At 41.5% G+C, this 24,301-nt stretch overlaps 4 protein-coding genes across 10 annotated transcripts in view; 3 read left to right on the forward strand and 1 right to left on the reverse strand.

Annotated features, from left to right (window-relative positions):
• The first annotated feature begins 110 nt into the window (after positions 1-110).
• LOC6500450 (synaptotagmin-4) lies at positions 111-4,579 on the forward strand. The gene is made up of 5 exons (XM_001953202.4): positions 111-276; positions 873-973; positions 1,508-2,715; positions 2,791-2,865; positions 2,929-4,579. The coding sequence occupies exons 2-5, from the start codon at positions 931-933 to the stop codon at positions 3,046-3,048; spliced, it is 1,446 nt and encodes a 481-aa protein (XP_001953237.1). The 5' UTR covers positions 111-276; positions 873-930; the 3' UTR covers positions 3,049-4,579.
• Positions 4,580-4,879: 300 nt separating this feature from the next.
• On the forward strand, positions 4,880-7,896 carry LOC6500451 (modular serine protease). 3 transcript variants are annotated; one of them, XM_032456392.2, is made up of 5 exons: positions 4,880-5,056; positions 5,777-6,059; positions 6,116-6,783; positions 6,875-7,238; positions 7,383-7,896. In XM_032456392.2, exons 1-5 carry the CDS (start codon positions 5,002-5,004, stop codon positions 7,645-7,647), a joined length of 1,635 nt encoding a protein of 544 aa, XP_032312283.1. In that variant the 5' UTR covers positions 4,880-5,001; the 3' UTR covers positions 7,648-7,896. The 3 variants fall into 3 exon arrangements, with proteins under 3 accessions (XP_032312283.1, XP_044574203.1, XP_001953238.2); XM_044718268.1 differs by having other exon boundaries at positions 5,786-6,059; XM_001953203.4 differs by lacking the exon at positions 4,880-5,056 and having other exon boundaries at positions 5,656-6,059.
• The window catches only part of LOC6500094 (zinc finger protein rotund), a 35,586-nt gene continuing 18,929 nt past the window's right edge, over positions 7,645-24,301 (reverse strand). For 3 of the 5 annotated variants that reach the window (XM_032456390.2, XM_044718266.1, XM_032456391.2), the window contains 2 exons: positions 9,537-10,563; positions 7,645-9,408 (listed from right to left, as the gene is read on the reverse strand). In XM_032456390.2, coding sequence (XP_032312281.1) covers positions 9,092-9,408; positions 9,537-10,563 — 1,344 coding nt within the window. In that variant the 3' untranslated portion in view covers positions 7,645-9,091. Of the gene's footprint in view, positions 9,409-9,536; positions 10,564-10,910; positions 12,063-16,454; positions 16,796-24,301 lie in introns of those variants that run through there. The other 2 variants (XM_044718267.1, XM_014910891.3) reach the window with 2 other exon arrangements.
• On the forward strand, positions 20,508-22,397 carry LOC6500452 (GTPase-activating protein RacGAP84C). Its single transcript, XM_001953205.3, has 3 exons — positions 20,508-21,281; positions 21,343-22,138; positions 22,191-22,397. Exons 1-3 carry the CDS (start codon positions 21,019-21,021, stop codon positions 22,215-22,217), a joined length of 1,086 nt encoding a protein of 361 aa, XP_001953240.3. The 5' UTR covers positions 20,508-21,018; the 3' UTR covers positions 22,218-22,397.

Consider the following 24,301-nt stretch of genomic DNA (forward strand, 5'->3'; position numbering starts at 1 on the left):
ACATTGAAAAACCTTCTAACCCACCCCTGTTTTTGGCCAAGACGTCACAGGTTTCTTCAACCCCCGCTTTCAGCAAGCTAGCGGCCCACACAAAAAGCTGCAAGAGCCTCACAGCGCAGGCGCAGGTTTAACGATTTCCAAGTCTAGAAGTCATTGGCAAAATAAAGTACAACCGCTGCGGAACTGCGTTGTAGTATTTTTTTTTCACTAAGCGTGGACTCAGAAAAATCCCTAATTGTTTAAAAATAATATTGTGGAAGTCTTTGTTAAAAAAACGTAAGAAATTTAAACTAGTAATCTACATAAAATTGACTTAAACTTGAAAAAATAAAAAACATTAAAGACACCAGGCTGTTTAAAATAAAAGCTTTTAGATGCTGCAAAAAATTTGAGTTAAAAAATTTAATAGTGACTAGAAGACGATAATTATTAATTAATGTAATATTGCCACTTTGAAGAAAGTAGTTTTCTTTTAATTCAAAGGTTTTTTGAATCATAGACCAAAAAAAAAAAACAATTTTGTGTGTGCGGGGGCTGTGATGATTCATACAACCCAGGCGAGCAACCCGCAGCTCCTCTGGGTATGGATGTGTGTATGTATGTATGTGCACCTGCCTCATAATGTGTGTGTGTGTGGATGTATGGGTTCTCGAAGTAATGCAAATAACAACAAAAGCAAATCGTTAGCATAACCTGAGCATCTGCTACCCACGGAAAAAAACCTCTAGCATACATTTGTGCGCAAAATCGATTGTACGAACATTTTTCACGTGCCACGAAAAGTTGAAAACAGCCACAAAAGACAGTTGCACAAAGTTTTGCCTCCCTCATCATCTATTACAAATTGTGACTAATTGTTATTCCACTCACAGCTACGAGGAAAATCGAGAAGGAACGTGCTGCGAGTGGCCCGAGCCAAATCCATTAAAAATGGCTGAAGAGTATATACCAGATGTTAGCGTCATGGACACAAGTAAGTAACATATTGCAACATCAAATATAGCCTTTGTGGTAGATCTATTCAATCTTCTCGTTAAGAAGTTGCCGAAAATGTGACAGAGAAGTTTTCCAAAACTTTTTTCTTTTTCCATGAATAATTAATTCGGGTTTTTGTGCAAAAGGAAGCCTGGAAGTATTCACTGCGGGTGTCATGTACTTATGGGCTTATCACCTTTTGAAATTTTTTTTTGCGACAAATAAGTTATAGGGTCTTTTTTGTAACGTCATATTTGTTGGTTAACGATTTATGAAATAATATTTTCATTTGGTCGCTTCGCGAAAATTTTTGAATGACTAAGTTGATGACTAAGCGCAGTGTAAAAGCCCATAAATTAGTTTTAGACTTAAAGTTTTTAAGTAAATTGCTACAACCTTAATCTAGACGTCAAATTCATGGTTTAATCATCTTTAAATTAAAAACTTAATTATTTAGCCATCAATAAAGTTTACCTTAAAGACCTAATGATATTTAAAAACCCGTGTCTAACCTTACGTTTATCCCCCTTAGTTGTGCCCGCCATCCTGGGATTGACGGCTGCCGCTGTCCTCTCCTCGGTAGCCTGTATCTGTGCCAAGCAGATGCGCATCCGGAACAAGAAGCAGAACCACCACGACGTCTCGTTCCCGTTCCAGCCGACGCGGCGTCCGACAGCAGTTCGATCGCCGAGCGGCCAGCCACCGCATTACCTGAAGAAGTCCCCCTCGCCCACCGGTGGCAAGCAGATGAGTCTCCTTTCCCCCATGCAGGATCAGTCCACCTCCCCGATTGCCCAGCCGAATACCAAGTACAGCGAGGAGGACGAAGCCCCGCAACTGAATCCGGAGCACCAGCACAACGGCAACAAACTGACGGTGGTCGATGGCAATGGGACAAAGCAGTCGCTGCTCCACAATAACCACCATCATCACCAGAACCACCACTCGCCGGTGGAGACGATCGCCAATGGAAATGTAACCATCACCCTAGACGACCAGGCGCTGTCCAATGGCAAGGAGCTGACTGTCACTGATCAGTACGGCAAACTGGGCACCATCTACTTCAAGTTGCGCTTCCTGGCCGAGAGGAACGCTTTGATGGTCTCCATCATTCGCTGCCGGGGATTGCCCTGCAAGGGTGGATCGAGCGGTACAGGCGACATACCCACTGGCATGAATGGACGCACCCAGGCGGCCACAGATCCGTACGTGAAGCTGCAACTTCTGCCCGACAAGCAGCACAAAGTCAAGACTCGTGTCGTACGAAACACCCGAAACCCTGTCTACGATGAGGACTTTACCTTCTACGGTCTGAACATGAACGACCTTCAAAATATGTCGCTGCACTTCGTCATCCTTAGCTTCGATCGGTATTCGCGCGACGACGTCATCGGCGAGGTGGTCTGCCCGCTGTCATCCATTGAGATAGGAGACATTTCCAAGGAGGCTTTATCCATCAGCAAGGAGATTCAGCCGCGCAGCCTAAAGATTCGCGCCCAAGGCCGGGGTGAGCTCCTCATCTCGCTCTGCTGGCAACCGGCAGCCGGACGTCTAACTGTGGTCCTCCTAAAAGCCCGTAATCTACCGCGCATGGACGTGACAGGTCTGGCTGATCCGTACGTGAAGATATATCTGCTCTACAATGGCCAACGCATTGCCAAGAAGAAGACGCATGTGAAGAAGCGCACTCTTAGCCCGGTTTTCAACGAGAGTTTCGCCTTCGATATTCCCGCCGCCGAGGTGAGTCCGATTTTGCCGCAATAAATGAATGAATAATGGAAGGATGAATAAAAAACATTTTTACTACAATTCCAGGGTACTGGCGCCACTCTTGAGGGTGTTTCCTTGGAGCTGATGCTGCTCGACTGGGATCGCGTGACCAAGAACGAGGTAGGTTCAATTTTATGGGCGACTATTAACGCGTCACTAATGGTATGGTTGACATTCCTGCAGGTTATTGGACGCCTAGAACTGGGAGGACCCAACTCCACTAGCACCGCCCTGAACCACTGGAATGAGGTGTGCAACTCGCCACGGCGGCAGATCGCCGAGTGGCACAAGCTGAACGAGTAGGCGGACAAGGGAGGCATTTTAATGCCACCACGTGGGCGCTGGCGCCGTTAGCGAGAAGGAATCGATACAGGAACCGGAAACGGCAACGGAGACGGAAATGGGAGTCGTACGGTTCAAGAGTATTAGCTCGTACCCTATTTTTATTTGCGTTAACTTTTGGTATATACTTTAGATTATTTTATGAATTTGTATCAACTTTATTTTCTACATCATTTGATATGTTATTTTTTACGATATGCTACGCGTGGCATTAATCCCTGGGGAGACTATGGTCGCATATGGAAATATATAATTACCAACCAACCACTAAGTAAATTAAATGTATTAGAAAATGTTTAGGACGTAAAAAATGCATGTAAGTGTAAGATAATTCAGAAAAATCGTACTTCGTACATATAAATGCTTGAAAAAATTCAAAATACTGCAAAAAAGATACAACATACATATAGTGGACACCGATTTTGTTGCTGTATAGAAGAAGAATTAAACGCTTTTTTGTTATTTGTATCTCTATATATTTTTTTCATATCAATTAATTGAAATACCATTTAATGTGCCCACCACAATGAATGAAAATGTTTGATTTTCACAACAAAACCAAAGAAAATATATTAACCATACATATGTATAAAATATTTATGATGATATCTAAATCTTAAGCATAATGTTTGTGTTGGTTTGACAAAATACAATTGTTTTCGGCATTTCCGTTTTGTAAAGAAAACAAAAATGAAGTTAAGTACCACAAGCCCACAGCCGATGGAGAGTTGCTTACTGCTTAACAATTTATACGTACTCCTTAAAATAACCAAAAATGCAAATAAATCGAAAACCAAATTGAATCTAGAGAGACACGCAGCAGAATGCTTAGCACCAAAAAGCTACAAAACCACACACAAATCGAACGAAAGTCAGAAAAATAATGATTCGGAGGAGATAACAAACACAAAATCATAATATAAGCAGCATAGTAAATGTAGAAACAAAATACCCATGAAAACTGTAGAGTATAACAACTCACGCATAGCTCAAACCGATCTCAATAAGCACTCCAAGTAGTAGACACTACTCATAGAGCAGGATAATGCAACCCGAGGAGCGGAGCTTTAAGCTGGAGCCCAAAAAATTATCCACAAACTGATACCGAGTGTACTGATGGCAATTATAAACTGTAACAGACCTAAATATATAGACACCAGCCCGCTTCTAAGTATATTTTGTGAACTGAATGTTAGAACATAATCCAACCATAAGAATACAAGTAGATGCAACTATATACCAGTTCGAAAGAATGGTAATCCACTAGAATTCGTGTCCAATCAAAACTTCAATTCGTCTAAAGTAAAACAATAATATTGTGTAATGCATCTCAAGGGCAGGCACTTAAATCAACCAATAACGCATATGGTTTAGTTATCGCAAACGAACCCAAAATTGTATGAGATGTGTATAATTCTACATTATATATAAAACTAATTGTAAGCTACATCAAATGGTTAATTTCAGTAATAAAAAGTATAATACAACAAAATCTCTGGTGTATATTTATTTTTTTCCAAATAGAAAGGTGTTAAATTAAATGAGCCATCATAAAGACGGATTGGTTAAGTATAACTTCCAAATCGTAAAAAAAAATAAAAAAAATGGTGTTTCAAAAAAAACTTAAAGTAGCTTTTCGAATCGAACTTAACACTTTGGAAGTATTTCGAATAGTGAAATAGATTTAAATTATTTAACAGATTTTTTCGTTCCGATTCCGATCGGTCCGATCCCAGTTCCCTTATCACAGCATCTCTTTGAGCCCATCAAACAACTTGATTTTATAATTCGAACTTGGGAGCGTTTCAGTTCGATCTCAGCACTCGTTCGGGAACGTGGCATTCTGCTAAAATAAAAAGAATTCGTTTCTCTATTTATGAAAACAAAATATTACTTAATAATATTACTTTAGTTATGATATCGAGAAAAAATATAATAATTCTTGAGGCTCTGGTTTTGTGTGTTATAGGTGAGGTCAAAATGTCTGAATGTTTATTAATCTTCTTCTGTGAAAAGGCCAATAACCCCTAATCTTTTATTATGAAACTCCTGATAACAGATTCTATGTGAGACAGTAAGAGTAAAATTCACATAAAAATGTGATCGACTTAAATAAATATTTATAATTGCTGTATTAAGGCCAATATCAGGAAGAGCCCCGACTGGCTCCCACAAGTTGAATTATTTTGTAGCGCCATCCTGGAAAGAAGACCATCTTCCGTTTTAATGAGGATTTATAAACATTAATTTGATTCGCTTTCGGCTGAATATATGTAAATTATAGAGCACGTAAAGTTAGCGTCTATACTTCTATGGAAACCATGCAAGTTTTGATGCGAAACTGTTCTAAAAGAGAATATATATATTTATAAAATCCGATAAATCTGTTGAGAGAGAATCTGTTCTTAGAAAAGTTTTCGTTTTTTTTTGCTTCCCTGCTAGATTGAGAAAAAGAAACTTAAGAAAAAAATCCACACTTTGAAAGTTTACTTTAGTTGATAAAATCTCTTTATAAAAAGAAATAGTGTGGCTGGACAAGGAGACATAATTTTTTGTTATTATTTACAGTCCCTGATCCAAAATAAATCCGGCACCGATTTTCTATAAAGTTTTAATGAAAACTACAAAGCGTTTATTTTATCTCGATCCGAAGCTAGCTTTGTTTTGTGTTTACTAACACTCTGTTTAGCCCCAACAGCTCTTTCTTTTGCAAGCGTCACCCATAATAGTTCGACTATATGTGATGGAGTCCAGTATAAAGAGGACCCCTTGGACGATTCATTCGAGAGATGCTATTCAAATATGTGCAATGAGACTACACATTTTCGGTGTTTGTACGGAGGCTGCATCCCTATATCAAATATCTGTAATAATAAAAATGATTGTTGGGATGGCAGCGACGAAAACGAACTACTATGCTTAGAAGATGAAGATCTGGATGCGAAGTATGAGGACATCCACGGAGATTGCGAGTGAGTAAAGGTTTAATAATTCATAATGGAAAATGTATGATTTCACATTATTTTAGGTCGAATTTTGATTGCAAAGATAAAGGTGCTCTAGTCGGAGATAGATGCATTACCTGGGATAGGGTCTGCGATGGAAAAAGCGATTGCACGGACAATCGGGATGAAAGTACATCTATTTGTGCAATGATTCCTTGTGCACCACCGAATTTTAGATGTAAATATGGTGCCTGCATCTCTCAAAATGCTATGTGCAATCATGTCATTGATTGCTTCGATAGTTCAGATGAGCTTCTCGAAATTTGTTTACATCCTAGTGCATATGTTGATGTAGCTACGTCTTTGAATCACTCAAGTTCCGATGAAATAACCACTTTCCAAGGACGTCAAAAATGGACTGTAAATGAATGCGTTCTTAACGATCCAAAAATGGTGGGAGAGGATTTCTTGTCAGGAATTACTTATCTTGGAGGCGATGGCAAGGTTCCCGACAAAAACCATGTCGTGCTGCGTTGCGCCGAAGGTTACAGTCTGGACGGAGAGAAATATAATATTTGCGACGGCGATAAATGGTTGAATAAATTGGGCAGATGCGTCCAACAATGCAAACATTTTGGTAACAACGAACATTCCACACAGTGCTTCCACAACAATATTCTGGTAGACTGCGAGCAGCAGTATCTATTAAAGGATACAGAAATGAAGGTTACCTGCGCTCCAGGGTATATTGGTAGGATGATATCAAGGGCTCTGCATTAGGAAATAGCCCGTGAACTTTTTTCTGGCAATAAGTACTTAATGTGTATTACTATCTTTTGCAGATGAGGCTTATGGTACGCAGGTTTGTGGCGATGGTGGCGAATGGAAAGTGAAAAAGGCTTTGCCCAAGTGCAAGCCTATGTGCGGCTTTAAAGTGATTGAGGATTGCCCGGATCCATGGGAAATGAGCGTGTTCCAGCGCGGCCACAAGCCCATCTTCCAATTCGCCTGTACTGCCACCGTTGTGTCTCCGTTTTTCCTGCTGGCCCCCAGTAGCTGTTTCCAGAATATCACCATTAAGAGCGTTAAATCCAGAGAACCAGTGCTCTATACAGTTGCCGAGGGTGAGAGGTACACTGAAACCTTCAATGCCCACGAACTTCACGCTTATAAATTACACAACGTCTCGTTTATACAAAATGTTACGTAAGTGCATTATGTTGGAAGAAATTTATATTTTATCTTGAATTAATACCAAACTAACCTCATGAAAATATATATACACTGAAAAGGATTGATATTATATTTAATAATTTTTTTGATGAAACTTTTCTGATGATTTCATTGCAGTCAAGAATATGAGGGCATATTTTATCCCCTGGTCTTGGTGCAGCTAATGCAGCCCTTGGAGATCGGAGCTAATTTGAATCCAGTGTGCCTTTCCGACAACGACCCGCCAGAAAAATGGCTAACTCGTGGAGACTTCAAAGAAAATGTTGGCAAGGCGATATGCAAAAAGAAAAATGATCTCTACGTGCTGGAAGAATACATAGGGAGTGGTTCGGCCAAATATGACATCAGCGCCTTCATGAGACCAATCAAAGATTACATATAAAGTGCACAGAAGGCGGGAAACATTTAATTCACTTTATTACGGGATGAATTTGTGGTTAATCGGAAATCAATGTACATCAACTGAGGAAACACACATCTACTATTGACAACTATATAATTATGTATGCGTATTCAGTTGGACGGGGTATCCGCAACGTTACGGGATCGCACGCCGTTCGGGAACTATCTGCCATTTGAATGGTACTGTAAACTTTCAAAACAATAATTATATAGCTCGATTATCTGAATACCCCAATTGTTTCTATTTAATGCATGTTTGGGGGATGGGTGTGTGTGTGTGTGTCTAGTTCAGAGTTCATTTTGCTATATATTTTACTTAACTGTAGGTATTTTGTTTGTTTTTCGGTTTTGTCTTTACATAGAGATTGCATTCTGGAGTTAAACACTATCTATGGATTACTTTAAATTTATTTTAGATTTAAAATTAAATTAAAAGTACTTTATTTAATAATACATTACATTTGATGTTGTTATACTTGAATTTACGTTTAGGTTTAGTTTCTGCCATTTAGTACGAAATTTTATAGGACACATTCAATTTGCTTAGTAACTGCGGTAAAAACGTTCTTTAAAATGTTTAATTTTTATCATTTTTATATCATGCTCGTGTTGTGTTTTGTTTTTCGTTAATTTTGATCACTTCAGTCTTTCCAAAAAGTAATACAACATCTCTGTTCGCGGCTTTCTTTTTCATATTTCATCGTTCAGTTTACCAACTTCTAACGTACATATATTTAGAAATTTTTCTTTCAAAATAGTTTTTTCCATCGAATTGTCTCCGCCAACAAATAGTGACGGGGCCGTTCGCTTCCTTCAATGTATTTATATTTTTTTGTGTTTTGTTTCATGAGAAGCATCTCTCAGAAATGTCTGTATTTAATACGATACATTTAATACTTTTAACCAACTATAAATTTGGAAAGTTGAGGGTAAATTGTGTTTTCCTGTTAGTTCTGTTCGGTTGATGTATGTATAGTTATGTACAGATATCAATTTTTCAATTTGCAGCTGTTTTAAACTTTGCTATTGCTTCACGACTGCGAGATCCTTTTGTGCATCAAAAATAAGTACATTTTAATTATATTTACACTATGCAATAGACGAGGTCCAGGATAAATGAGGATTACTTGTCAAGCAATCCTTGTCACAAACACTTTACTGAAATTATGTTTCGAGGAGCTAGCATTAACATAAGCATGGACGGTGTTGGTCAAAATAGAATACGTATCGTTGGCCATTTACAGTTTTCTTTGCTTATTGAGTGCGCGAGAACCCATTAACTTAACCGAAACAAGACCTACAAAAATACACACTGCCCCCTGTGGGCTACGACTAACTATAAAAGTAATACTGTACAGGATGCACGCCTCGATTCCGCTTGAATAAATAATATATTGACCGACAACTTAGAAGTAGGACCCTAGCTATCCTTTGTCCTTCCCGGGACCCACGCTGACGCCCAACAGGTGCTCCCCCGCCATCAGACCCGCCGGTTGATGGGCGTAGTTCCGGATCTGGTGGAGCGAGATCAGCTGGTTGGGAAAAGCGTTGGCGTTGTTCTGGTTGACGTTCTTGTTCGGAAAGCTGATGGCATCGTAGAGATACGGACGCTGGGCCATCGGGTGGTGGCTCAGCGAGTTCAAGTGCGGCGGCATGGAGTTGATGGGTGTGAAGGCCGAGTTGCTGCTGGTTTTCGTTATGGATGCTGCATCGTAGGGACCCACAGTACTCGGTGTGGAAACTATAAGATATAATGAGAATAGCAGAATGGATCGTTTAATACACAACTTAGTCTCAAAGAAAATGATTTTTTAAAGCGTGCTATGGAATTTTTGAATGCTTTAGTGGGTTAATGATTTGATCTCTTACCTATATCCTCTCGAACCGGATCGGGCATCCGATGGTGAGGCTGTAGCTCCGGTCCGTGTCCATTGCTCTGGGCGCTGTTCGGCGCCGATGGCTGGGCGTAGTGGGCCTCCATTCCGTGCTGGGGCGGCGGCTGCTGCTGCGGATGGTGGTGTTGCTGCTGTTGTTGCTGTTGCTGTTGGGGCGGGACATGTTGCTGGGGGGGTACACCGTGCTGCGGGTGATGGTGGTGGGGTTGCTGTTGCTGCTGTTGTTGCTGCTGCTGTTGCTGCTGCTGTTGCTGTTGCTGCTGCTGGTGCATCACCTCCATGGCGTTGGCTGCGGCAGCCGAATCGGGACTCACCTTCGGCCAATACCCATTGTCACTGGGCGCAATGGAGACTGGCGGGAGGCCCAGGCTGTTGCGCTGGTGCTGGGCGGGGTTAGTGTTAGGGGGTGGATTGCCCGACCCGCCGGTGGCGGAGCCAGATGCTGCAGCGGCGGCAGCTGCCGCAATTGCAGCTGCACTGCCAGGCGCGATCGGCGGCCGCTTGTCCGTGCGCTCCGCGTGCTTCTGCATGTGTTTGGTCAGGTAGGTCTCCTGGGTGTAGGACTTGCCGCAGTACTGGCAGATGTGCGTCTTCAGGTGCTTGGACTCCTTGTGCTTCGGGATGTGCTCCAGCAACGAGGGCTCATCCGAGAAACACTTGTAGCAGGAGTTGCACTTGAAGGGCTTGTCCGTCTGGTGGCAGCGCGAGTGCGACTGCAGGTTCGAGAGCTGCGAGAAGGCCTTCTGACAGCCGGGGTGCCGGCACTTGTACGGCTTGTCCCCCGTGTGCGTCCGGATATGCTGCTGAAGGTGCGAGAGCTGCGTGAACTTCCGCTGGCATATCTCGCAGCGGTACGGCTTGATGCCCAGGTGGATGCGTGTGTGCTGCGACAGATACGAGGAGTTGGCAAAGGCCTTGGAGCACTGGGTGCACTTGTACGGCTTCGCCTCCCGCATGTGGATCTGGGTGTGAAGCTGCAGATCTGCTTTGGAACTGAAGATCTATGGGGTAAAAAAGCGGATTGGTTAGTAGTTGTTAAGTTTGGTAAAGAAACTACCACATTCTGCTGCCTGGCTGCTGGTAACCTCAACATATTTCACTCTAAATTAGTCATTAGCTTCTTTTAAAAATGTGTAACCGACATTCTAATCCATCATATTCATATTAATACTCCATAAATAACGAATAAAATATACATATAATAATGAAAAATAAATACTTTAAGCTTTTAAGTTCTAGTTTCTTTTTGAATTTTAAGTATGCTAATGAAAGTCCCTTCCAAAATCCGATTTCCAAAACATTTGGCAATAATTTTGATTGAGATTATTTATTGGTTATGCCTCTTCACCTTGGTGTCCTTTACATCCATCTGGGTCATGTGATGCGGCGAGCTGGTTGATGAGGAGATGCCATTGCCGGTGGAGCCGGTGGCGGACACTCCACCTCCGCCGCCCGAGGAGCCAGCTGCCGGGTTTTGAGCATTCCGTTCGTTAAGCGTGGCATTGAGCATCCGGATGCCGCCATTGTCCACGCTATTGCTTGTCACGATGATGTGCTGGTTGGGATTGGGATAGATTCGGGACTTGCGGCCTCTGGTTGATCCGGTGGGTGCGGTTCCCGAAGAGGCTGTGGTGCTGCTGCCACTGCTGCTGCTCACCACTGGATCGTTGACATGTTTCTGCTGGCTATTCGTAACCGATCCGCTCACCGTCGTGGAAGCTGCCCGGCTCTCCAGATTCGTGATGCTCGGCTTTGGTTCCGGCACTAACTGGTACTGATGTTGCTGCTGTGGATGATGCTGCTGTTGCTGTTGCTGCTGTTGCGGTGGTGGTTGTTGTTGGGGCTGTTGGCTGTAAGTGAGCACGGAATTTCGGAGATCGGCCGTGTTCGAAAAGACGCTGAGGGGACCGAGCGCCACACGTTCGTTCAAACTGTTCCGCAGGTGATCAATGGACCGATGCACCGCATGCGAGTAATCTCCGCCAGCTGGCGGAATCTCTCCAATCAGCGGCGAGTTGTGATGGTAGTCCAGGCCGCCGCCGATCGGCCGATATTCGATCAGTCGGCCTTCCATGTGGTTGATTATTAAATCAATTTTTAAAAACTTTGTTTCGAGTGTTTAATTAAAGTTTGTTCTTTTTTTTTTCTTTAAATAAATATTTTTATCTTTACTCCTAAAATAAAAGCACTTGTTGTTTTTATACTTTTGCAGAGGGCAGAGGATTTTTATATCCCAGCAGATTCTCACTATATCTTATATCTGTAATAAAATGGACTGATGAAATGCACTCAAAAACTTTTGTGTTTTTCGAATAGATCAATATGGCTCCCAGCGATGGCTATATCTTTGCCTATTTCCATCCGATGCATGAGCGGAATACCTTAATCGATTTGTATAACGATTCTCTATTATTCTGAATCAAAATCTGAGAACATAATATTTTTTCGATTTTTTGTCAAAAAAACTGGGGATCCCCTTCGAAGATTGTGAAAAAGGCATGGAAGGACAATATGGCCACTAGCGATGGCTATATCTTGGCCAATTTCTATCCGATTCATGAGCGGAATACCTTAATCGATTTTTACATCGATTCTCCACCATTCGGAATCAAAATCTGAGAACAAAATTTTTTTGTATATAATCTGCTATTGAACTGCAACGGTATATCAGCTTCGGCTCCGTCCGAAGTTAGCTTTCCTTTCTTGTTTTATTTATGTTATACACTTTCTTAATATATTTTCATATATGATTTTAATTATTGTATGCGGTTTGGATTAATTGGGATTATGGAAACAAACACGGCGTATGATTTTATTATAATTAAATATTTTTTAATGTCTTGTATTTAAGCTAAATTGTTCACAGTTTACAGAAAGGTATTAAAAAATGTTTTTTTCCCGGGGAGAGTCAAATGACAGGTAGTATCGATCGTGTGAGTAACATTTTCGAAAGACACAAAATAAAATACACTAGCTGAGAAAATCTAAAAAAAAAAGTTTATAAATCAAAAAAGGAAGAAACGAACTAATCGTAAAGTAAAACTACCTTAAGCTAAACCTCTCTAAATGCCAATTTGTTTCATTGCCATGGAATTCTGTTCTATGCAAGAGCAACATTTTGTGAAATAGAATAAAAATGTTAAATTCCCAGTTAGTTCTTTGTTGACATTCTGCCACAACTGCCAAAGCCAATATTAAATAAAGGCGAAATAAAAAAAGAAGCTGAACGGAAAACCTGCGCGACGAGACCGCAAAAACGCTTTGGTCTCGACTGGCTGCACCGCCAAGCCGGAAAAGCTATTTTTTGTCTTTGCTTTTGTTGTCCTAAATCTAACGCCATTTTTTCCACGGCTCACTTTTTATTTTGCATTTTCAATTGGTATGCCTGTTCACATTTTTTTCTTATATCCTTCACGTTTTTACGCGACAGGAATATTTTTTCCCCACGAATCTGAATTTTGTTGTTTTCCATTTGACTTTTTTCAAAGCAAAGCCAGATTTTTCTATTTTCTATGCATTTCTCTTTTTTGGCCTGCCTTCGATTAGATTTTTTCTATATATTTGTATAAATGCCTGCCTCTCGCTTTTCGCTCTCCTCGTGTATCTGGCTCCCCCACTTTGTTGATTTTTTGCCTGTGAGCTAGGCATTCGGGCGCAGACACGCCGCAGACATCCTGTGGAATTCGCCAGGTGAAAGTCCTCAATAGTATTTCTATTTCTGAATTTTTTTGTTGTATGCTAAATGCTCCAATTTTAGACTTTCTAGCTCTAAACGCGACAAATTATTCATTCATGAAGCGTGAATGTTTCGTGTTGGATTTATTGCCCTGAAACGTTTTTTCATCTTGTTTTTATTAGTTTGTTTAGATTTGAAATGTAGCAGATTTTTTGTGTCCATAGCATTGACCTTGAATGCAGTTTTGTGGGTTAGAATTTTGCCAATTCAAAAATGAGAAATTGATTTGTCAACGCATCGACTGTTGACATCCAGATTCGAGTGACATTCAAATTGTGGCATTGCTTTAATTATTGCAAGTGTTAATTCACGATTAACAAATTATTTATGGAAATGGAATGTTATAGCTGAGAGCCTCTCTGAGATTTAATTGACACGACAATAAGTTGTGGAATGCCAGCGTGCAAAATATGATATGTGAAATGAATTTAAATTAATTTTTCGACCCGAACTAACTGTTCGTAATGGATACCTACCATAAACAGATTATTCTTTTTAATGTACGTTTAATTAAATTGATTTCAATCTCTTGAAATTATTCACGTGGTGCTAAGGTGTCCGTAACCCCTATCGGACTGATCTATGGTCACCGTGAAATACATGTTTCACGCATTTTTCCGCACAAAAAAGTACATAAATCAAGGCCCACACTACCTCCTGCCAGTTAGGCAGTCTGATTTCTTTTATTGGTTAGCTAAATATTGACTTTTCTGACATAAGCATTTAAATTATATAGAAAGCTGGACCAACATCCAGTGAGGTAAAGTATATAATATGATTGTACATAATATAATGCAGCCTGATAAAAAGTGAAAAAATCACAAATAAAATGAGAAAAAAATTAAAACTGGGGAAATATGATGCTTTGTCTGTGTTTGAATTTGCATCGAGTTTGAGTTTGTTTGTGCCACGGGTTGGGATTTGGTGGGTTTCCGTTAGTGTTAATGCGTAGTTTGGGCTTTTAACTAATTAACATTTAGCGGTTTGGCCATATTTTCACCCGGTTCCCCATTCACGTACAGATTCCGGGGGATGTTATTAATTGAAAAATGTGTAAAAAGTTTTGCACGCTCCTTTATTATTCATAATTCGTTGTTGTTGGCATTTTTTTTTGTTAATTCTGATTAATGCGTTTTTCACACTACTCTTTAGGATTGTATTAACTTGTGCAGAATCACAAAAATATTTCCGCTTTTTTTTTGCCCTTTTTTGTCAGTTGATGAAAAATGCATTGCATATATATGTTATGCGATATAATTTTTTCTTTATGGTTAACCCTTTTTTGCATAGCCGATTTCTTATTCATTTTAATGATATATAATTTCACGTTGCACCATTGGAGTTTGTTTTGTCTGCTTGTTTGCACTAATCATTAATTAATTTCACATCACTTAAAATATGCAATTAATATTATGTGTGTTCGCTTAATTAAAAATAATGTTTCAGCTTATTAGAAGCGTACGCCACAGGCTCAGCTCCGTATCCCGCAAAAACGATGTTCGTGCAGCGCTAGTCTTTGATTAACTGATCGCTCCGACCATTCGCAAGCCCCAGATTTCTGGCCAAAACCTCCCAATGCCATGCCAGCTGGCCAAACGGTTCGATTAACGGCTCATCAACCAGAATCTCACAGGTCTTTGCTCTGGCGGTGGCCCAGCGATCTTCTCAGCATATCAAATGTCAAGTACCCAAAAATCGCCCTGGACCAGCTCTGAATCAGGTGTTTTTCGGCGCCCAATTAGTTTAAGCCTCATTGTGCCTCAAACGAACTCGAGGCTCGCATCAGTGAAGTCAGCTGGAAAATTTTTGGTCATCGAGCTTTTTGGAATGGGTCAGTAATTCTGACAAGCCAACGAGTCTTGTGACTTTGGTTAAGATTTCATTGGGTAACATATGACGAGCCAACGGGTTTTTGAGGGATAAACTCGTGGGATACTTAATGAGAAATGTAAGATCTATTCCTTGTCTAAGTATATAAGCCTACGAGTTTTTAAGATACGAGGCAATCGGTTACAAAATTAAATGTGTAAGAATTAATTCTTTTCTTCATATAGAGATATATTTTTAAAGAATTCTAAAGGATATAGCAAGGAGGGTAAATGGGAAAAGTAAGATCTAATTCTTGGCTTAAAGAATGGAACAATTTTAAAAGGAATCACTGACAGATTCCGTCGGACTTTTGATTTTATTTCTAATAAAAGAAACAAGGCTCTGAAACATTTGACAATGTTTCAATAATTTTAGTATACAAGAAACTGTCTATTTTAATGGAACAATAATTCAATCACATCCTTGTTTGAATATAATTTCAGGAACCAAATCTTTTAACATCATTATTTTCTGTATTAACGATTGTAGGCCTACACTGTATTATATTAAGATTAATTCAAATACTACGTTTTTAAAAAGGACAATAATTTTTTCTTCGATAAAAAATGCTAAGATTTACCAGCGGACTGCTTTGTTTTTCAAAAATAATGAAGCCAGTTGTTTATCCAGACACATAGTACTTAATATACTATTTTTATTGTACAAGCTATGATTTCATTTAAATTCTCAATATTATTTCCTCCTCTTCATATTCAAATACAAGTTTTTCTCAATAATTTTACAAGCAAATCGTTTGTTTACACGCACTCCCAAGTAGAAGGACGAGTTTTGACCTTGATATTGAACCCAAGGAACAGCTGATACGTTGTGCAAACACACCAATACATGGGAGGAGACCGGCGAAGAACATTTATTATTTATATGTAAGCTCGCCAGCTTCCCCGCACTCACTCACTCACACACTCTCGGAGCAAAACAAAGCCAACTTGGCTTTCTTCAGAGTATCTGCACGTGACCAAGGACCCGCGTATCCTTAAGATACACCCATAAACTCACACACACACACACATGCCCTGAGACGGAGGGAAAGCCACACAGACGTTTGATATTTTTTCTTGGCCAACAATAAATAAACACACACTACGAGGAGGAAATCGAACGGAGCGGAGAAGTGGCGGAAAAGCCGGAAAAAGTCTAAAAACGCGCTCACGTACCGGAAACGGAAACCGAAACCAAGTCAAGAAAAAAACCCACTGTTGTGTATGTGTGTGAGTTGTGTTTTCTTTTTTTTTCCGTATCCTTTCGCTCTTCTTGCGGCTGAGATACTTTTTCTTGACGGTGGAGGCGAAGGAGTTTTTCCGAAGACGTTTTTCGTGGTGTTGCTTTTTTTTTATTTTTTGTTGTTGTTGCGGCTGTGACTGATGTTACTGTTGTTGCGGTTATTTCACTTGGTGCGAGTGTAGCTGTAGTTGTATCTTTTGTTGATATCGCGTCTCGGGCTCAAGGAACATGTTGCGCACGGAGAAAAAACACGGAGCAGACTGAACGGAACGGAACGTAACGAAACGGAAGGCCGAGCTTAGCGAGCGAGCCGCTGCCGAGAGCACGATCCGTCACCAATGTAAAAACTCAACTAAAGCGATGATGAAAAAATCTGAAACAATATATTTTTGGGGGGCGCCAGTACACACACACACACAGCCACAGATACACGACGCAGCGCTGGGCATCGACAGGCAGACAGACAAAACGCGCACTAACACCACTGCAGCTTTTCAAAACGCAGCAGCAGCAGCGACAGTATCTGTGTGGGTGTGGATGGGTATGGGGGCGGGTGGGAGTGGGAGTGGGCCTGGCTTACTAAAGGCCGCCGCCGGTCGACACAGACAACAACAACATCATCATCAGTCGCAGCAGCAGCAGCAGCCCCACTCACACACATACAAACAGGCGGTAACTTCGAAAAAAAAGGCAGCGGCCGCAGCAGCAGCAGCAGCGCCAACAACTAAGCGAACTCAAAAAAAAAGGAAATACAAAAACAAAAATGGTAAAAAACCGAAAAAATATTCCACGCACACAGAGAAAAAAAAAGTTTGGTTGCATAGGCGGCGGCAACGTCGCAGTCGGCTTCTCTGCCGGCGCTATTCAAATGCTGCGACGCCGGCAGCGCTGCCACCTGCCAACAGAGAGCGCCAACATTGACCCAAACTGAAAGGATAGCAGGGGGATGGGGTATATGCGGGGGCGGGGAAGGGGACAGGGAAAGGAGCCCCCAAGGAGTGGGGACTCTAAAAAACGCGGAAAAAAATTGTGTAAAAAAATAAAGGGGAATTTTTGCGCCGGCGACAAACCCACGCACAGACACACACACTTGTACAGAATCACAACACTCGCAAACACACACATACACACACCCATAGCAATGGCCATGCCAATACACTCACACAGACGCACAGGAAATTTTTTCGCTGTTAGCCTTTGCCGCCCCAAATATCCTGTCTGCCCACCTCCACCTCATTGCCACCCCTCCGTCCTCCCCTTTTTTTTTGCATTTTGTTTTGTTCGACTTTGATGCGAGCGTACTTTTTTTTTTTATTGCCCGACAGGGACAGCAGGACGCGACGAGCGAGATAGCGAGCACACGCTTTCCATTTGACTTTACCGGCTGTGTTTGTGTTATTGGCTTTGCTTTGCCTTTGCCCGGCTTTGTTTGCATTTGTTTTTATTTTGCTTTTTGTTTTTATTTATTTTATTTATTTTTATTTGTCACGGGCCAACAGTTAACGCAAATCATTAGTATTTTAGCCCGTCGTATCCCAGGCGATATTTTAGCCAGAGCGGGAGTTTAATCAAAGGCGCCGGAATGTAGGCAACTGTTTTCGTTTGCCTCAGTTCTGTGGTTGCGCTTTCTAGCACTCAATCAGTCTGACATGGGGCGGCTCTGGCTCACAAAAAAAAGCTATGGTCTACCCCACACTCCCCCTAAAAAAAAATTTAGACTGCAAATGGGGGGGATAGAGAAGCAAAAGAGCACCTCAGGCAGTGGCAGCGACAGCAGGGGCAGCAGCAAAGCCAGCAGCCTCCGCCCTGACCTAAGCCACCGAGCTGGCTTAACTGCTGTAGCAGCAACCACCTCACATTCAGCCACCCAACCACCCACATACGTGCCCCATCCTCCCACCACCGATGCCGACGTTGACGCTGGTCTTCTGCTCCTGCTGCCGCTGCTGCTGCTGCCGATGTTTCTAAGTTCTTTTTTTCGCATTGCAACCTTGCCTCAGCTTCTTGTTCAACACCCCTACCTCTCTTCACATCCTTTTTTTTAGCAGTTTTTTCCATTTCCATTCGCTGTGCATTTTTTTCTCTCGGCCGCCCCTCTTTTTTTCCAATTTTTTCCCTGCCACAGGAAATAAATTTTTTCCTTTGGATAGCTGCATCTCGCTCGGGCACGCTGCAAGGACTCTTTGTGCATTTTGACCCCCCGTTTGCAAAACACAATCATTTTTTTTCCTTTTTTTTTTGCAGACATTTCCCCACCACCCCACTGGTGTTGCTGTTGCTGTTGCATTTGCTGTTGTATTTTCGCTTTTAGATTTTGTTTTTTAGGTTTTTCCTTTTTTTAGGGAAGTGTTTCCAAGAGAATTGGAGTGAACGAGAGAGACTTAAAAAATAGCAGAGTTGCCATTGAAAAATACAATTTATTATAAATTTGTTGTTTTTTAGTGGGAAACTAGAATTGGGTTAGACAGTTCACCGATTGCGGAGGAAGTCTTTAACAGGTTGTTGTTGTACTTTCGAGTTGTGGAGTTGTGGAGAAGCGAAAGCTGTTTTCTATGATCAGATCGGATTTCAAACTAAATGGAGTGATAGATCTTGGTGTCCTTTTACAGAAAAATTTTTAAGCTACCTGTTCTTGGATATTTTTCCTCATAAAATGCACTTCCCCGTATATGCAACAAAACTGGGAAAAAAAACGTTTTGATCAACTTTTGTGTGTGGAAAATTAATTATCACCACGTGGCAACACTGTCAACGTGCTTTGATGCCATTTTTTCGCACTCGCTTTTGCCCAGCTCGCTGTACATCTCGTTTCTGTATTTTTTTATCCTTTTTTTTGTGCATATTTTGTTGGATGTCCAAACATTTTTTATGCTGTTTTGTTTTTGTTTTTTATCCTTTTTTTTTGCACACGCAACGCTGGACCACACACATATATTCACCCATACAGTGGTACATCATCGGAAAAAGTACAAAAAAGCATTTCGGAAAATGGAGAGTGGGCCTTTGCTAGGGCTGCCCTGCATGGGCTTATGGCAATGCGTGACTCGCATTTGTGGACTTTGAATACAAACAAAACAACAGTCGCACAAATACACCCATCCACCCACCCACACACACACTCACACGGGCAGATAGGAACGCACACAAGTGCAATTATGAATACTACACCAAACACACTGCCGGGCACACTCTCACTCACATCGGCTATATACGTGCATTTCAATACGCATTAATAACTACGAATTCAATGTGGCAACCATTCCAAGCCTCCCATCCCAAAATCGCCCACTCCATTTTCCAAACACTCACACACACACACGCGGAGAGGCCCAGCTCACTCACACAGACACAGGCCGGCGTCACTGCAGCTGACGCCTAAAAAACGACTACAAAAAAGTAGAGAAATCAAATTCCCCGCCCTGTTCGTTAATTTTGCTGCTGCTGCCGTTGCTGCTCTTCAATTCGCAACCGAAATTGAAAAGCGCCACGATTATTTTCCGTTTTCAGGCTTCCTGTGTTCCAGGGTCTATCAACTTTAGAATGCACATTCAGATGCTAACGTGATTACCCATTATAACAGCCTGAATATCCCATTAAGTGAACCTTTCGAGATTTCTAATTGCTTCGTCTATTACGGGTTCTATGTATTTTTTTTTAGCAATATCACTACATGGACTCTAGATTCTCGCTTTTTGATGTCCTCACTTCACATGAAGTGTGGAATTTTTCCATAGAACATTTTTGCTGTTCGCATTTTTGTCTGGTGGCCGCAAAACGTTTTTCCATGAATTTTTCATCCATTTAGCCACGTTGTTGAGCCATTTTCAGGACGCTTAGAATTCATTGATACATTGATTTTTTTCCGCTCGGTTCTATTTTTTAGAATCTTCTCTTTTTCGAGATTTTTTTCTGGTTTTCTACGTTGACATTGAATATCCCCATGATATAGAAATTTAACGAACAACAGCGTTCCTCTGACATTGCTTGTTTAGTCACCTTTTGTTTATAGTACCGGGCCCTTTATCTGCCTGCTATGCGTTATTGGATCTTTTTGTTTACATTTGGCACGTCACTTAAACAAAAAATAAAGCCTTTGCGATGCAATAACTCTTAGTAAAAGTGGAATTTTTATAAACGTTCTGAAGTAAAAAATAAACGATTCGTTATATCTTTAAGTTAAAAGCTAAATACATGTGGTTGAAGTTGATACTCAAAGTAGATATCGTCTCGTATATTTAAAATTAAAGCACACTAAAAGCAATAAGGCATTGGGTAAAATTCACAGAAATACATTTGACAGTTAATAATATTTTTTTTAGCATTTCTAAGCTGCCAGAGCTGTCTTATTTCATCTGTAGAATTTGATTCCAATCGAAGGCCTAAATAAACAGCCCGGCTCAGCCAGTATTCGGAGAAACGAGGCGAGAGCTCTTGGACAGCTGACTCAGTCCAAAGTAGTGGGTTTTCGGAAGTCGCCAGATACCCCACACCCCTTCTGATAGCGAACCTGCAACAGAACAGCTAAATAAATAGGCGGCGGACGTGATAGTCGGCTTGCGGACTTGGGAGCCAGCTTGATGGCTTTCATTTGCCGTCCGATCGCCCAGCCATGCAGAGGAAAAGGAGACTGATGCGGGAGTACAACTCCTACGATGACCTCAACGAGCCCTTCCGCATGTTCGGTTCTCAGTCCCTCGACTCGATCCAGACCCGGGTCGAGATGAATCCCAGTGGATGCGATGGCCTATCTACAGATGGCTTGGATTTCTACCCCAGCTGCTCCCAGTCGTATTCTGGGCTCCTGAGGGAGCATAACTTTAAGGTGAAGTCGTACTACTACAATGTGGGCAACTGCGTTCATTGCAGGAAACGGTGAGAGCTCCATCAAACTACATAAGCTTAACATCTATAAGATATATCCAACTTTTACCAGAATCCGCTTTGCCATGGCGAGTCTGCGTTGCCGGGCATGTCCTTTACGCTGCCACATAGCCTGCTGCCGCCAACTGACCGTTAACTGCATTCCACAGCCCCAGATGGGCACCAAAAGCGGAAGCCTCAGTGATTACGCACCCCAGGTAGCTCCCATGGTGCCGGCCTTGATAGTCCATTGTGTGACTGAAATAGAGTCGAGAGGCTTGCAGCAGGAAGGTCTCTACCGCGTGTCCTCCACCCGAGAGAAGTGCAAACGGCTGCGGCAGAAGCTTTTGCGTGGCAAATCGACTCCCCACTTGGGAAATAAGGATACCCACACGTTGTGTTGCTGTGTCAAGGAGTTCCTGCGGCTGCTCATCCATCCCCTGATCCCCATTTACCACAGGCGCTTTTTTGAGGAGGCCACGCAGCTTAGCAATCCGCTGGCCGTCGAAGAGGCTGTCTACGTAGCGGTACAGGATTTGCCGCAGGCACACAGGGACACACTGGCCTACCTTATGCTTCACTGGCAAAGGGTGGCCGACAGTCCCCCTGTCCGGATGACTGTCAGCAATCTGGCCGTGATCTTTGCACCAACCCTATTCGGTGATCTGGATTTGACACTGGAGAATGTGGTCATATGGCAGCAGGTGCTGAAAGTTCTGCTGCTTCTGCCGTCCGATTTCTGGGACCAGTTCCTGGAGGTTCATCCCCTGCCCTCCCCGATGCCCAGCAGCTACGACTTTTATGATCGACCCTGGGACCAATCCTCCCATCTACGCTGGAGCTCCGTGAAGACCTATTTTAGATCCATGGTGAGCAAGCTAGAAACTGTTAAAAGACTGCGACTAAGTTCCTTAATTTCAGGTGAATCTCAGCAGCGTCCACATTTAGCCGAAGGCAGTAGTCGGATAGTGAAATTAATTGATAGCTTTTGTGATGATCAGAGGGTTGGGAAAGAGGGAGAGGCAATCATGGCAGTTTTCCTGATTTTCTTGTATTTTTAATGCTTAAATGGATACATTATACGTTACTGATGGGCTTAGAGTTAATAAACATGGATCTCAAAAATAATTTTGTGGAACTTTAATTCTCTCCTTGTTTTAGATTATAAATCGATCGGGGAAAAAATCAAAAATATAGATTATATTAATCATAAAACACAGATTTTATAAAGTATTCGCTTTTGCAACTCTTGGAAATCCGTTTTAAAAAAAATTTTAATAAGTGAAGCACCCTAGGGCGTATATGAAAACGGTTTCAATTTCAAGTCTATCTTCAGAAAAAGTTAAACGTTGGATACCTAAGGGGTTATCAAGAGGATTTTTTTTAGTAAATGTAATAAAATCCTGGCCATACAACCTTTTGGCACTAAATAAATAGTAAAACGTAGCATAAAGCAACGCAATAGTACCGCCATATATCTCGAATATTGAAACATTAATACACATTTATAATTGAATTTCCAATTTTTTCCGGCAAACTTTGATTAATTCCCAATCGTCAGATAACATGTAAAAAATTAATAATTTCCATTTCCCATATTTATGTTTCTTTCGAGCGTAAACCAAAACACAAAGTAAAATATTTTGCCACATATAAATAAGTTAAAGCTCTAAGAAAAAATTAGCATTTTAAAAACAATTTGGTGAGTGCTGGTGTGTGCAAAAAATGCATGTTGGCCATTAAATGCAAAATAAGAAAAAACGGAAAAAAATATATATTATAAAAATAAAATACAAGCAAAGCAATGCAAAATACTCGAGTGAAGAGGACGAGTGCATAAATAGACCCACACTTGCACCGATTGCACCAATACATGGACGCGGTAATGTATAATGCAATTGAAAATAAACACAAAGCGAGACGGCAGCTGTGTGCGAGGAGAGCGGCGAACTGCAGCGAGTGCAGGCCTCTGTTGCTAACCGCTAAAAATTGCAAGTGGGCTGGCAATTGTTGCCGAAGCGGGCGAATTGTTAACGTTAACCAAATGCTAATGCCAGAAGGCCGCAAAAGGCACGCACACTAGTGCCGGCCCACCAATACCAGACCGTAAAAATGCAGCGGCAAGCGGGCGAAAAAAAAATGCAAAAATAAATAGGCAAAACAAAAATAAAAATAGTTTACATAATTCATGTATTATATCGGATCAAATTTTAATGCCTGCTGTTCTCTGCTGCCCGTACATATATTTGTGCGTGCTCCTGAGCGCGTGTGCTTGTGTGTGTGTGTGTGTGTGAGCGCTGTTGAAAACATTGCCTACTTGGGGGCGCGCGTTAAAATTGTTTAACAAATGGCATGCCTGCAATGTGCGCACGTGTATGTGTGTCGTGCATAATTCGCGTGCAGTTTTTGCCTTTTTGAAGACTTTTTAGCCTATTTTTATTGTTAATTAAATGAGGGGAATAACAGACACAGTCCAGCGAAGTCCTGTTTGCTTGTGTGGGTTTCACATACACGCGTACACACAGTCATGGGTGTAAGTGTGAGTGTTTTGATGCGCGCAACAAATTTTTGCAATTTTTCTATTTTCTCGACAGCACTTTTTTCTGCTGTTGGGTCCTGGTGTAGGGTAGCGAGCATTTTCCGCTCGTTGTTCGCATGTAATTCACTAATTGATAGTGTGAGCAGCCCTCCTGCCTACTGCCTCCTGCCCCACCCCATCCTCGTTACACTCTTAACAGCCCACTGACCACTTGCATCATTGTGTTAGTGTCCGCCCACACACGGCGTGCGCACACACACGCATGCAGGAGGGCATGAGAGAGCAGCGTATAAAAAAATAAAAGCAAATGTCAAACAAAACTAAAAAAGAGTTCGGTTAAAAATAATAAAAGCGTATTATGCGTTACACTTACACTCTTAAAAATACACCCATACTGGCGCAGCGTGGTGCTAATAACAACGCAGGGTAAAAATCGCCACCTACTCGCGCTTTTATGCTTATTTCAGTTTTTTACTTCCTTTGCTAGGCGTGT

This window comes from Drosophila ananassae, chromosome 2L, assembly GCF_017639315.1.
Source record: "Drosophila ananassae strain 14024-0371.13 chromosome 2L, ASM1763931v2, whole genome shotgun sequence".
Classification (NCBI taxonomy): domain Eukaryota; kingdom Metazoa; phylum Arthropoda; class Insecta; order Diptera; family Drosophilidae; genus Drosophila; species Drosophila ananassae.